Source organism: Pseudonaja textilis, chromosome Z (assembly GCF_049901715.1).
Source record: "Pseudonaja textilis isolate UNSWEBS1 chromosome Z, rPseTex1.2, whole genome shotgun sequence".
Taxonomy (NCBI): domain Eukaryota; kingdom Metazoa; phylum Chordata; class Lepidosauria; order Squamata; family Elapidae; genus Pseudonaja; species Pseudonaja textilis.
Window position 1 is genome coordinate 81,313,159 of NC_142008.1, and position 15,042 is coordinate 81,328,200.

Here is a 15,042-nt window from a genome sequence, read left to right on the forward strand (position 1 = left end):
TTGTACTTTAGCAGCATTTTTCCTTGCTTACAATGATTACCACAAAATAGTTTAATCCAATCAATAAAAATATGGGTTGATTAAAATGATTCATGTCCTATTTTTTTTCAAGCTGGTGTTGCTTCCTTCTTCTTTCCCTGACAGGGTAACTAATTCTTTTCAAAGCAGCTTTGATGGGACAATGTCTGTATGCAGGAACAAGCAGGCTTTGCCCTCAAATGTTTACAGTTCATTTTCCCTATCCCAAAGTTTTGCATATGAACTCCAGAGACAGAACAATCAAAGAAAAAATAAATAAAGGGAAAATTGAGGGGAAAAAAATCCATCTCTGGATGGTTATATGATTGATTGGACTATCATTCCCAGAGCTGAACTACAAAATTCAAACTGCAATTTAAATGCTCCTGAGTTATGCAGTGGCTTGAGATGTGTTATGAAGAAGTTGTGACCCCTATGTGCTATTTATTCTGCAGACAAATTCTCAGGATGTTTCTGAACTTCACAAAAAAAAAAAAATTGTAGAAACAATTCCAAGCAAAGAAATCTGCAGCAATGTGCATACTGTACTCTTTCTATGCATGCCACATAGATCTCATCTGAGCAAACAGACAAACATGTGGGAAAACAAGGCTTGGACTAGGCTAAGACTTAAAACTAGAGTGATATTTTATATAATCTATACTCTTAAAAGAATAAAATGATTAAAATAATGCACATGGTCAAGGGTTTGTGGACTTCCAGACATAGGTCAAATATTGTTTTCTGCATTCTAAAATTTGTAGCAGAAAAACCATTCCATCAAATGATATGTTGCTATGTGAACTTTCTGATACAGATACCTTAACTGTAACAGCCATAATGTTCAAGTTTCCTTATAGTGTAGCAAAGTCTCAATTTGTAAAATATTAGGCATCCTGATCCTGTTTTTAAATATTATCCCAATGGAAAAAACTTTACTTAATTCAAGTCAATGGGATATAATTCTTGAAGGAATATCCATTGTCAGTTGTTCATTAAGTGCATATTATAAGTAATCAAAGGTCAAAAGTGCTTGCATCAAACAAACATGGTTGTATTTCCATTGACAGAGTAATGTCCATTTTAATGAAAACCCCTCACTTTTCCAGAATCTGACAAGCATTCCTTGTTTTATTTTATTTATTTTATTTTGTCAAGCAATCATAACAGGTATAAGTATACACATAGTAATGAATACATGAAATGGATACATATAAGAAAAATAAAAAGAAACAATAGGACAGGGACGATAGGCACATTGGTGCACTTATGCATGCCCCCTACAGACCTCTTAGGAAAGGGGTGAGGTCAATAGTAGACAGTCTAAGGTTAAAGTTAAAGTTTTGGAGGTTTGGGGAAGAAACCACAGAGTCAGGTAGAGTATTCCAGACATTGACCACTCTGATGCTGAAGTCGTATTTCCTGCAATCAAGTTTGGTGCGGGTTACCTTGAGTTTGTATCTATTGTGTGCTCTTGTATTGTTATGGTTGAAGCTGAAGTATTCATTGACAGGTAGGACATTGCAATATATAATTTTATGTACTATACTTAGACCGGACCGAAGGTGAGGTAGTTCTAGATTGTCTAGGTCTAGAATTTCAAGTCTGGTGGCATAAGGTATTCTGCAACAAGTAGAGGAGTGGAGAACTCTTGTGAAATATTTCTGGACTTTCTCAACTGTATTAATATCAGATACATAATGCGGGTTCCAGACTGATGAGCTGTATTCAAGCACAGGTCTAGCAAATGTTTTGTATGCTCTAGTTAGTAGTGTGATATTACCAGACAAAAAGCTACGTAAGATTAGGTTAACAACTCTTAACGCCTTTTGTCGTTACAGTGGGCTCTAGCACTTAGGTCATTAGAGATGAGTACTCCAAGATCCTTGACAGAGTTTGGATCATCAACAAGGTCTTGACAATTCAGCTTGTATTTTATTTTCTGATTTTTTTGCCAATATGTAAGACAAAACATTTATTAGTTGAGATTTGAAGTTGCCATTTGTTTGATCATTCTGATACATAGTCAAGGTCTTTTTGAAGGGTAGCAGTACTGTCAGTGGTGTTGAATAGCTTTACATCATTGGCAAAGAGAACACAGTTGCTCTTAATATGATCACAGAGGTCATTTATGTAGAGTATGAAGAGAGTTGGTCCTAGAACACTGCCTTGGGGGACACCACTGTTGACAGGTACAGAATTTGATAGGACGCCCTCAATTTTGACCATTTGTTGCCTGTTTGACAGGAATGCTTCTATCCAGTTATGCAGGTGTCCAGAGATACCATAAGATTTTAGTTTTAGGAGTAGTTTGTTGTGTACCACTGAATCAAAGGCTTTACAGAAGTCTGTGTAAATTGAGTCTATTGCTTTGCCCTGAACGGGTTTTGTAGTCCATAAGTTTTTGCAGCGTAAGAGTTGCAGATTACAGGATAGTTTTTTTCTGAAACCAAATTGTTTGTTAGAGAGTAGGTTGTTTGTCTCTAAGTGGAGGATAATGGATTGGTTTATAATTGATTCCATGGTGACACAGCATAAAGAGATTGGTCTGTAATTTTCAACTAGGCTGGGGTCTCCCTTTTTGAAGGTGGGGATGACCGTGGCTAGTGACCATAGGTTTGGTAAGGAGCTGGTCCTGAAGGATTTTTCAAAGATTATGCTTAGAGGTTCGGCTATGGTAATAGATAGCTTTTTTTAAGAAGTAGGTATATTCCATCCCATGCAATGGATAGAGATTAGATTGCGTAGTGCTTTTTCAACATTGTCTTCTGTAAAATTGATATGCATTAGATCATTGTAGTTGTCTGTGGTTCAACTAGGAAATACTGTGCATGATCCATTGTTGTTTACAAATACTGAGCCAAAGAATGTGTTAAAGAGGTTGGCTATAAAGGTGTCATAAAAACAGCCCACACACGTTATCTCCCCCAATTATGTTCCCATGTTTTTAAATGAGCTTGGCAAGTGCTAGCAGCTACAGGAAAGAAAAGGTAATCTTCTTCCCACAGGCATTTCATTTGCTATTAGGGTTCCTCCCTTTCAGGTTGTGACCATCTATGTACCTCTCACCTATATATCTCTTTGAACAGCAATTGGCAATTCTTTAAAACAATTTCCCCCATCTTGACCCCCATTCCTTCATCTTGACATAGATTTGGAAAGGAAGACATTTTCCTACTATCCTCAAGACACTTATTTCAAAAATTCATAATTGCTCTTAATTTCTCTATTTCTTTTAAGAGATGTGATAATGTTTGAAATAATGAAGAAGCAAGTTTTGGCTCAAGCTTTCTTTCCTTTTAGCTTCTAGTTCAAACAAAAGGTCAAGATCAGTTTTGAAATATTATTTCACCACACATTCTTAACTTGTGCCTTCCTGTTTTCTTCCAGTAAATTGGAAAAAGCAGAGAGGATAAGGTAGGGGCTTTTAGGAAACACTACTGTGGAAGCTGTTTGCCATGAATATGGCATCATAAAAAAGAATTTGTACTCATACTTTGAACATTCTTTTTCCCCCTTCTTAAAAAAAACCTTGGACAATATCTGATTATTCTGAATTAAAATTGGTACAATCAGACTGAGAGCTTATTTTTCAATTAATATGTTGATTACATATATTCTAGTTACACAGGCATTCAGTTTGCAGTTATCGTCACTGATTACAATGATACTCTGATTACATGACCTAGGATTTGAAATGTAAAATGATGCCTGATATAACTCCATCCTTTGACTCTGTCATTAAAATGGGAACCTAATGTGAGAGATTACCTGTTTGGGTACCTCTCAGGGCAGTATCATCCTCAAACCTTCTTTTCAGCACTGCATTTAGTCAGTGAATAAGATCTGGAACAATTTTTGTCACTGGAACACTTGCAAGGTTGACCATCACACAAATTAATTTACTGACCAAAACAGTAGAACATGTTTGCCTTATAAAGGCAAATCATATATATTTAACTATCTGTGGTATACTTATCTTTTAGTAGTCTATTCATGCAAATTGATCAAATGCATTAATAAATTACTGAACACAAAACTGAATCCAGAGGAAAAGGAACCAATGCTTCACAATTGATTATGGCCATTACAAAATTATTGAATATTTTAAAAGTAAGTGGTGTAAGGTAAATTTTGAATACAATATGTTAGGAAAGTTCTGTGGCATTTGGTTAAAATAATTAAAATACAAAGAATAAAAATTTCCTGGAGCTACAAAAACTGTACTGTATTAATTTTATGCTTAAAAATTTGTGCCAAGCAATTTGTACTGAAAAGTTGCACATTTCAGTAATTGTGCACAATGTTGATTTGAAGAAGGACAGAAAAACTAAATCTTTTGTCCACCAAAAGTTTCCTAGATCTAGAAATTTTATGGAGCTACTTCTGGCTTTTAAGCTGTCTCTCTCACTAGAAATTGTTCAAACATTTTCAAGCACAACAAATATTTAGCTCTTCTCCCTCAAGAAACATGGGTTACTTTCCCAATAATAACTTATATTGCCTTCTAGATGTATCCATCATTTTATTTATTTATTGGATTTATATGCCGTCCATATCATCCGGAGGTCACTCATTGGAATCATTGAACCACTGGATCAATCGCATTAACGAAGGCTATGTGATGCTAGAAGTGACCAATGAGGAAATGGTTAGATTCCTCAGGAAGCTGAATTCTGAAGTCAGTATTTAATATTCTGCAAATATCAAATATATCTTTGTTGTAATAAAACAGCATTAAAACACAACTAATTAATATGAAAAATACACTGTTCCATGTATAAGCAATTGTATCTGCAGATATTGTATTAAAGATGGGCTGATCTCACATCAACAAAAAGAAATTAAAGACAAAATATACACACACCTGAATGTTCATCAAGGAATGTGCATGTAGTAATATCTAGGGCTTAATTGCTGTAGAGCAGCAGCATTTTAAAAAATATATAAAATAAGAACTCTCTTATCACTTCAAAATGAAGCCACGGAGAAATAGAATATAACACTTATTATAAATTATATGACTGAGGCCAATGTTCCTCTGTTGCACTATAAAATCCACAGCTTTTTTGTGTCATTGTTAAACAAATGTCAGGTTTAAATTTTAAATGTGCAAGGTTGATCACTTTAAAAAAGTGATAGTCTTTTTTTTTGTAAAGTTACAGTGGCACCATCCCATTTACCAGCTGGACCTTCATTTCTTGAAGGCTGTTCATTATCTTCTTCTGGTGCCCAACAAGTGTGATTCCAAGATGCCTCAAATCCCTGTATGAAGAAAGCACATGTTGATTCTAAAGGCTGATACATTGGAATGTTGGCTGTACTTGATCAACCCATATGTGTCTGTTTTGAATATCCATGTTTTCAAATTATATCACTTAAAGCAGTTCATAAAACTAAAAGCATTATTTTGAAACCTGTCTTTTTTCCTTTAACTGTTGGAGGATGCCAGGATTTCTTGCTATTTTGGAGATATCAAATGGGAAAGCTTTTCTTGAACTCAAGAAATGTGAGAAAAAATGAGTGAGTATGGAAAAGTGAGAGTAAATTATTTTTCTATTAAACTATTTGTCCTCATCCCACCCCGCAAAATCAGATGAAATTATTTTTGCTGCTGAGAAATTTTCAGTCACGCAGACAGATATAAACAGTCCAGTAAAAGTTTTAGCTTTTGATTGCCATGTCTTTTTGTTTTTTTCACTCTGTAGAAAAGTAGGATGAAATGGGACATCTCAGCACATTTTAGTGTAGTTTCTAGTGCTACCCTTCCTCAGAGAATAGAACAGTGGTCCTTCCTACAGGTAATCCTCGAGTTATGATAGTCCACTTAGCAACTGTTCAAAGTTATGACATCCCCATGAAAAGTACTTATGACCAGGTTCCAAAGTTATGTATTTTGCAGCATCACAGTGGTTGTTCGCACTAACAAACAACTGCAGATATGTTGCAACATCTCTTCTGCCATGCCTGAGAGCCCTGCTCTGCCCATGCTTGCCTTCTGCCAGCCCTTTGTCCAGCTAGACAGAGAAGCCCTGGGACGGTGTCTCTGCTTCCCTTCTGAGTCTCAACCTCTCTCACAAGTGATGCCCTGCTGCAAACGTTCCAATTTCACAAATTGCACCACAATGGAGTTGGAGAGCTTGGCGTGCCGCCCCTTGTTCTCATTTGTCAAAAGCACTTAAAAATTGCAAACAAATCTGCTTCCCAGCTCTGTGGTATTTCTCTCCATAGCTCAAGACACTCTTCTTTCACTGGAGAAATGGAAAAGCTGGAAAACATGCAGGGAAACCAAAAAAGTTTGTGCAGCTTAAAAAAAAAAAAAAGGTGAGACCTTCCAACTTCTCGTGAGAAAAAAGTAAAGTTTTCAACTTGCGAAGTTGAAAAGTTGATTTTGCTTTTAGCCCCACAAACTATTTTTGGTTTCTGCCATTTGGAACCCAGCTTTTCCATTTCTCCAGCGAAAGAAGAGTGTCTTGAGCTGTGGAGAGAAATGCCATGGAGCTGGAAAGTATATTGGTTGCCATTTTAAAGAAGTGCTTTGGGCAAACGAGGGTTGCAGGGCAGTGGTGCACCAAGCTCTCCAGCTCCGCAGTGGTGCAATTTATGAAATTCAGGCAGGTTTATAACTCCAGCAAGTGGTGGGGCAGGGAAGGGCCCACTTGTGAGAGAGGTTGGAGTTCAGCAGGAAGAGGAGACCAGCCCAATGATTCTCTGCCTGGCTGGACAAGGGCACTGGCACCCAAACCCGCACAGGAAGGGGCTCTGAAATATGGTGCCAGAAGTAAGTTAGTGGTTGGTGACTGGATGCGGAGAAAAGGCCCAAGCAGCTTGGGACCCAAAGGGGTGGGAAGAAGAGCATGGGATCTCTCAGTGGATCGGGGGAGATCTTGGGTGGTCAGACACATTGGCCCCCTCTGACTTTCCCTACCCTGAGATACCTTGTGCACTTAACAACCCACACGTACAATTAGTAAATGTGAGGTGAAAGCAGGAAGTTTTCAAGTTCATTTTACATGATTCACTCCATTACATTTGTAACTTGAGGACTACCTGTATAAGAAGAACAAGGTGGGCATAGGTATTCCTATTTTCTTTCCCTTTGCTTTGGGGAGTTGGATTGCTTATTTCATTCAGATTAAATTCACCTGCTCCTTTGAAATCTACATTTGCCTAAGTTAGGAGGAACATAAAAATATAATCTAGTAAAAAAAGCAAGACAGGGTAGCATTTCACGATAAAGGAAATATTGGAAATTCAAGCATCTGAGGAAGCATGAGAATTTTGTGTGTGTCAGGTTTTGGTTTGGTCCCTGCCAATTATTTTTAACCCATATAATTTAGGCTCAACAGTGGTCTTATTGTTATAGGGCAGATTTTAGGGAAAACCAAAGATCATACCCCTGCCAATTACATGCATGGGCTGATATTGACTGAAAAAAGACAAACAGAATTTCCTGGAATTCTTCATTTATTCTTCTGAGAGTTTTATAAGGAAAGTATGAATTGCATATATAATGACTATATAGAAACTATAATAGCAATAGAACTATTTGTAGTAGAAAATCAGTACCATTGTGTTGTTTCTTTAGATAATTTTCTTTTCAGATGGTTATTGTAAAAGTTACTATTTTATTAATAATTGCATGTATGTATGTATGCTTGGTATACATCTGAAAACAACACTTGCCTTCTACAGAATGAAGAAAATAATCTGTCCATCTATTATTCATTTGCAATCTCTACTCCGGTTGAATGTAGCTTTTTAGATACACATATGTGTTTGTGTATATGCATGTATCTAGATGTGTACACACTGTCACAAACATACATCCACATATATTGCTTCTTCATAACAACCAACCTTGGTAGTATCCTCAGGGCTAGCTAAAAATTTCCTAGTAGTATTTTTAGTTATCTGACAAACCACAGGACTAGCTAAACAGAATATGGACATCTGAGCAGAATTAAAAGGGAAATATTGGAGTGGAAAACATGTGTATATATGTATTCTTAATCCAGCTTTTTCCTTCTTTTTCTGAATGTTATCATTTATTGACATACTAGTGTAGTGTTGGGTTATATCAGAAAGATTGCTTAAGGAATACTTAATTTATAGTAGAAATAGGTTTTGAACATATTTAATATTAATATTATACACACTTGAATAACATGAAAAGTAATACCAGTATAATCCCAATTAAATCAATAGATACCCTGCCCCATTTACCAGAGCTGCTAATTTTCTTTACCGAAGCATATTCTGTTTGAGTTACCACTACAGAACCATATTTTATTTGAGTTAGGCTCAAAAAGTGCAGATTCTACATCTTTCCCCAGGAAAAAATATTGTATTGTATTGTCATGCTGTTGAAATTATGATCAAGCCCTGATATAAAAAAAAATGGTAAAGTAAACTGATGTTACTTCACATCATTATTATACTTTTAAAAAGTAGTCAGTGTGACTGCAAAACTGTACATACTTAAAAATGTTTATTTTCACAATTTATAATCTGCACTTCATGCAGATTTGAAAAGTGTGGAGATCTTCTACCTGAAAGGATAGCATTTTGATATGTTCAGGAATGCTCACAGAGTATGTTTAGCAAATTAAGTTTTCAGTTCTTGTCGGAGGACATAAAACATTCATCTGCTCTTGTTGTTTATTCTTTCCAAAAGAAGCATGGTATGATAATTGATTTTCAAATATATACATGTCACCAGATGAAGAATAAGGAATAAAAAGCAAGAGCTGGTGAATTCCTGATATTTTTTTTTCCATAAAGGGACTTTGTTTTTATTAAAAACAAACATTTATTTTAAAAGAAAAATATAACAATTACAATATAACACAACACAACACCCACACATATTTATAAATGTTCATAACTGTCCACTGGATGAAAAGCAACAAGGTATCCTGAGATTCAGTATATATCTTTCAAAAGGGAGATGTGATGAAGTCCACCTTTTGTTGTTAGCCATTAAAGTCCAGTCAACTTTGCAATTTAAGAGGCCAGTTTCATTACTTAGCTATTCTTGAAGGTTGTTCTGGCACTCAAAGTCCATAAAGTTAGAAATAGTTGCTCTTTTTTCTGTGAGAACAGTCTGATAATCCAGATGGAAGCACAGGTAGAAAACAGGATCCACCTCTCGCTAGAATTAGAACTACATGGCAACAATAATATTGGAACATACTGGTTGTCAGGTCATGGAAGAAGGATCTGGAACAGAGCACAGGACTTGGGGCAACTGCTATAGGATCCATTAAAAAAAATTACATTCAAAAGGCATCACTTGTGCCTTTGAAAAAGACCTTGCTAGCTGGCAGGCTTATGAATAGTAACTGAAAGAAAGCCAAGATTTTCAGATTGTTTGAGGGTAATTTAAAACAACTCCAAAAAAACTCATTATAATGTATTCCTTTGAAGGAATATTAAGTTTGAGTTAGAGTTAGAGTTTGTCACTCAAACTACCATACAATCTTAAAAATCTTGGTACAGAAGCATTATTTTTCTCACTCACCTGTTTAGTTCATGGCAAACAGAATGCCTTCACAAAGACTGATATCCTTATTTCTAATAATCAGACTGTTTTTCTATGTAACCTCCTTCTTGCCTGGGCTCAAATTTCAAAATAAAAGTCCTGGGAAACCAGCAAAACCAAATAATGAATTTTAAACAATGTTGAATGGTGAAATCTATTTTCAAGTTCTGAGTTTTGATTTTTATCTGATTTCCCCAAGTCCCAGCTCTGGAACAATATGAATACTCAACCCTGGTAAGTATGTTACAACACATTTAAATCCAGACATTCTCCATGTTTCTTTCTTCTTCTAAATAGTTAACTACAATCTCTTGTTTTCTGGAAAATTGAAAATTACTTTTCATTTAGTATAAAGATGCACATTTTCCATCTAAACATATTATCAGGATTTCAGCTGTTTTCATTTGAAACTTTTAACAGCCCCATGCTTTTTTTTTTTTGAAGCTGCTACTAAACATTTATCTTTAACAACATTCAGAGTAAATTTCTTTTGTTCAGAGGTCACAATTTCTTTTGTTCTAAAAATATTTGAGAAATTCAATAAGAGGTTCAGTTTAACATGATGATTTCAAATAGAGGTTAATCAGCCATTTGAAAGTTAATTTTTTTCTGGGTTTTTAAAATCTGACCTTCATTGTGACCAAGGATTTAGAGTTAATGGCCTATTGGCATAATGTACCTTTCCAACTCTATGATTCTATGACAAGTAGAGCTATATAACCCTACTGGTTTCTTCATGGAAACTGACTAATCTAGAAGATGTTATAATTATATGAAATGAAACAATTACTCATTTATGAATAAGATTGAGTTTTATTGAATTTTATTGTAAATATTTTATTTTGTTGCAATAGTTGGAGAGGTTTGTTTGCAAATTTACATTTACAATAAAGATTAACTTAGCAATTGATTGAAAGTAATTTTGTTTTGGTCTTTCAGTAACTATACAGGAAAATATGTTTTACACCATATACATATGGATCGAAAAATACAATATAGGAACTTTATTAATCAACTAGTTGAATGTTTTGTCTACATCAAATAATCCAGTCAGGCTTCAAATAAATTCTCATAGCCAATTTACTTACAAGGTATAAACTGTGATTCAGAAAGTATCTATTTTATATTATATTTTAATGCCTTAAGAGGACTTCATGGATTTTCCCAGCAATAAAAATTAAAGCATATTTTTAAAACTGAAGTACACAAATGATAGCTGATGAATTCTGAAAGTGACATTATTTATGATGGGAATAACAGATGGAACAAATTAAAGATACAGTTGGTAATAACAAATCACCTAGGAATGTTTTGATGGTTTGTTTTTAAAGGAGACCGATGATGGGCTTAATGTAAAATGCCATATAGATGCAATTGCTATTCAATCTGACGAGATAAAAATTCTTGTACAATGAAATAGCCTCCCAAATGGGTGAAAGGACGAAGACATTGCTTTCAAATCTTTCCAGATTTTATAGAATCATAGAGTAGGAAGGGTCCAATCCTATTCTTACATAGGAATCAATTGACAGAAATATACACCTTTTATTGTGTGCACAAAATCCACTATGTTGAGCAAGAAGAGGTCAGCTTTGACTTTGTCTTCCAAGAAGCTTAACCTAAAGTGGGGCCTGGTTTATATATGCAGCAGGCTGCTGAGACAGAAGAGCCTATAACATTTCAAATGGAAGAGGGTAACTTTGATGACTATAAAACCAGATCGAAAAGAAGATTCCAAGCAGCCACTTTCTGTGAAATGTTTATACTCCATTTTCAGGGAACTTAAGACAGGAACATTAAAATGTGAACCTTTAGGACAGTCTGAAGAAGGATCCTTTGAACACTCTTTCTCATTTAGGAATTTGTCAGAGCCAGAACTTTAATGTAAGGTAGCATAAGAAATCCCTTTCATTCTTATGGCTTTATGGACAGAAGAATTTGAGATGGATTAGCAGAATGATGCAATCTTAATATTTTATCTATGAATAGTTTCCATACAATATTTGTTTTATTATATAACTAGTGTAGAAAACAAACAAAGAGAAAATGTTTCTCAGTAAATTCTGGGATATTTATGGTGAGCCTACAGAAACAAGTGATACAAATATGGAGAAAGAGAAATCTAGAATTTTCATTCTATAATTATTCAGCCTAGTCAAGTCCAAATCTTATCTTAATTTTCAGCTTTAATAATATCAACAATCTAATTTCTATTAGAGCACATTTATACAATACAAATGTAATATTCTTGGCTTTCACCAAGAATTCTGAAATTATAGTTTGATTCAGTACATCAAAACTCCTTTCTAAAGATCCTAGGGCCTGCACACAGAATACTAAAAGTCTCAAAATTCTGGGATTTGTAGACACAATTTCAAAGGCACTGGGTTGGAGAAAAGCAGAATGTAGAAGAAATAAATCTTCAGCCTCTATAACACATAATCTACAGCTTAATGATACCTTTTGTTAAATATTCATTTTAATAGTTACCTTTTCTGCATTATTCTGACTCTGATCTCATAGAAAATTCCACTAATATGAGCTCCTTTACAATCATAATGTATGTGTGTATATATACATATGTGTATGTGTGTGTGTATACACACACTCACACGGAACCTGAAATCAACTGAATTAAATTTTAAATAAAGCATTAAAACCTGAGGATGAAAACTTCATTAAAAACAGCAGAGAATGTTATTTTATATGTTTAACTCAGTTAAGGGATAGTATATTCCACCTAGTTTTAAACACTTCTACTTATAAATCATTTTTTTAAAAGCCAAAATCCCTTTAAAATTTGATTAATATTGTGTATTTGTGTTCATTTGTACAATATGACAAGTAAAAAACAAATGAAATTATTTTTGGGCATGACGTTTTAAAAATAATATTTTATATAATTGAAGGGAAAAGATGACATTCACAATCAAAATGATAATAGATGCTAAATAAATTAAGAATTAGTATAAGAATTAATAAGGCACAAACTAATGTCAATATTATTTAACATAGGTGCAAATAGCCAATCCTTTATATTTCATGAGATTGAAACAGAAAAATACTTGTAAAAATACAGGACATACCTGACTTAAATTCTTATGTGGATACACATATACAACAGACAAGACAATATCAGGGAAATCCAAATTTATGACACCAGTGCAGGAATTCTGAAAATCCAACCCATTTTTCTTATTTTCTTTTCATAGTCAAGACATTTTCTAAAAGTAGATTCTGTTTCTATGTTTGATGCTTTATAAGCCCTACCAATACTGTATTTTCATTGTTAAAATTGACTACTGTTATTAGACATAAAGTCAGAACTGGATCTGAGATTATCCAATAAAATAGACTCTAGAAACAAATGGAAAATATTGAGAAAGCTGATGCAGGTTCAGGGAAGATGAAGTATTCAAGCACAGCCAGGAAGCTATGACACATTCATCATATTCCACAGTTTAAAATATGGGAGATGTTTTGTGTCCTAATTGTCACTCTGCTGCTGAGAAGAAGTCCTCTGATGTTAAACAAACAAATAAATAAAGCAAACCATATAGTTTTAACTGAACAGCAGATTGTTGAAGATCTCCCGTAGAGCCAGGATTAATTTGCATCCTTGAGCAGTAAGAAGAGAGAATGTTGTGCTTAAAAGGGTTGTGTGTGCAGACCAACAATACAATGCAAATCATTTTTAAAAAGCAACCTAACATAGATGACATTGACAAGCATTTTGTTTTAGTTTGGAAGCCAGAGAAGCCAGAGGAAATGAAGGAATTTATTAAATTTCATGATAATTGTAGGGAGGTGGGGGAAAGGAACACGTTCACAATTTATTTTTGTAAAAATCAACAAACCAACCAACAGTGAGTTCCTTTTCCCACACCACATTGTCATTTTGGCAAAGTTGCCATTAAGAGAAAGGATTCCATATCTTGCCATGCATCAGTCAAGACCTCTGACCTCCCAGCATTTTAATCAAGGTCTTATCAGTTTGAAGCAGGGCAAAAATGTGGTCCTTCTGATACTGTCACTCTCAAATGAAAGTCAGGAATGTTCTTCTGATTTTTGAACTCTTCTCTCAGAGATGTTCACTGCACAGATTTTTCTATTGGACCCTTTTCTGATTTCATAGAGATCACAAGAGGAAAGGAGACTTTACTTATTAAGTCTGGAATGTGTCAAGTCTCAGAGTTAGGTAGAGATAAGTGAAAGCCTGTTCACTTGCAGAGAACTCCCTATATTTCTGTGTTCTTGTAAAGGAGAAATATATCCCCTCTTAACAGAAGCTTGCCTCATATCACTGCACAAAGACAGAGAAAATATTCATTCTGCTTACATTTTAATCTGAATTTATGTAGTCTGAATTTCCTAAATCAAGACATAGACTGAAACTTATATATGCTGAAATTTCTCCATCTGTTATAATGTAGGTTAAAAATATACAAAAATGTGTATGTTACAAAAATGCAATAAATTTGAAAAATATATTTGAATATAAATATATATATGTACACACACACATACATACATATACAATTTTTCAAAATGTTAAAAGAAAATCACTTGGAAAAAAATTAAGATTAGAAAATATGATAACATGAGTGTAAGAGTCACAATAACTCTACTGAGCAGTGTAGTAAACCTAGAGAAAATAATAGTGATTAGATCTGCTCCAAAATTATTAGATTTTCTGCACAGGAACCTGGTGCCATATCCTGGATAACAGTGAAGTAGGATTATTCCTCTGAATGTTTTCTGAGATGTTTGCAGTCAAGATTTTTTTTTCCTGGTAAATCCTTACATCATATACAGTTAGGATGAAAGTACCTTTATTATATGAAAAGCAGGACACACCTTATGCCAAAATTGGCATGCTGTTGAAATGACCAAAGTCATAGAGTTGTCTAGTAACCCTGGAGGTGGCCAATTATTAGTGCAAAGTTGCTAATGATATCTTTTCAACAACTGTGATACCTACAAATCAACGTTATCTCTGATATGCTATCATTTATATAGGATATAAATGAGTTTCCCTAGAATCAGATTGTAATTAAAAAAAAATCTTAAATGCTTCCAGTTGTTTTCTACCTTCACTCTTAACTGACTTCCAACCCAAAGTGCTCTCCCTTATACCAGTGGAAATGATCAGGAATTCTACTCACTCCAGTGTCACCTGAGCCACAGCATCCATGGAACTGTATCCATTTTCCATGAAAATCTCTGTGTACCGTCCCATTTTGATGGCTTCCAACCATTCACCTACAGATCTGTAGACACCATTTCCAAGTGGGCTGTGTTCCCCTAATAAATTTGAAATTCTAAAAGAAAAACCAAGGTGTACATTAACACAATCTTTTAAAAAAATGGATGTAAGATTATTGTACATGGAGAAAGACCAGCAAACAGAATTGTCTAGTAACCCTGGAGATGTCCAATATTAGTTTTTGTTCCTAACTATATCAAAGCTTTACTTCACA

At 34.5% G+C, this 15,042-nt stretch overlaps 1 protein-coding gene across 8 annotated transcripts in view; it reads right to left on the reverse strand.

Annotated features, from left to right (window-relative positions):
* Positions 1 to 4,076: 4,076 nt before the first annotated feature.
* EPHA5 (EPH receptor A5) overlaps positions 4,077 to 15,042 on the reverse strand; it is a 168,951-nt gene continuing 157,985 nt past the window's right edge. For 6 of the 8 annotated variants that reach the window (XM_087916039.1, XM_087916038.1, XM_087916036.1 and 3 more), the window contains 2 exons: positions 14,728 to 14,883; positions 11,740 to 13,180 (listed from right to left, as the gene is read on the reverse strand). In XM_087916039.1, coding sequence (XP_087772165.1) covers positions 13,057 to 13,180; positions 14,728 to 14,883 — 280 coding nt within the window. In that variant the 3' untranslated portion in view covers positions 11,740 to 13,056. Of the gene's footprint in view, positions 5,284 to 11,739; positions 13,181 to 14,727; positions 14,884 to 15,042 lie in introns of those variants that run through there. The other 2 variants (XM_087916034.1, XM_087916040.1) reach the window with 2 other exon arrangements.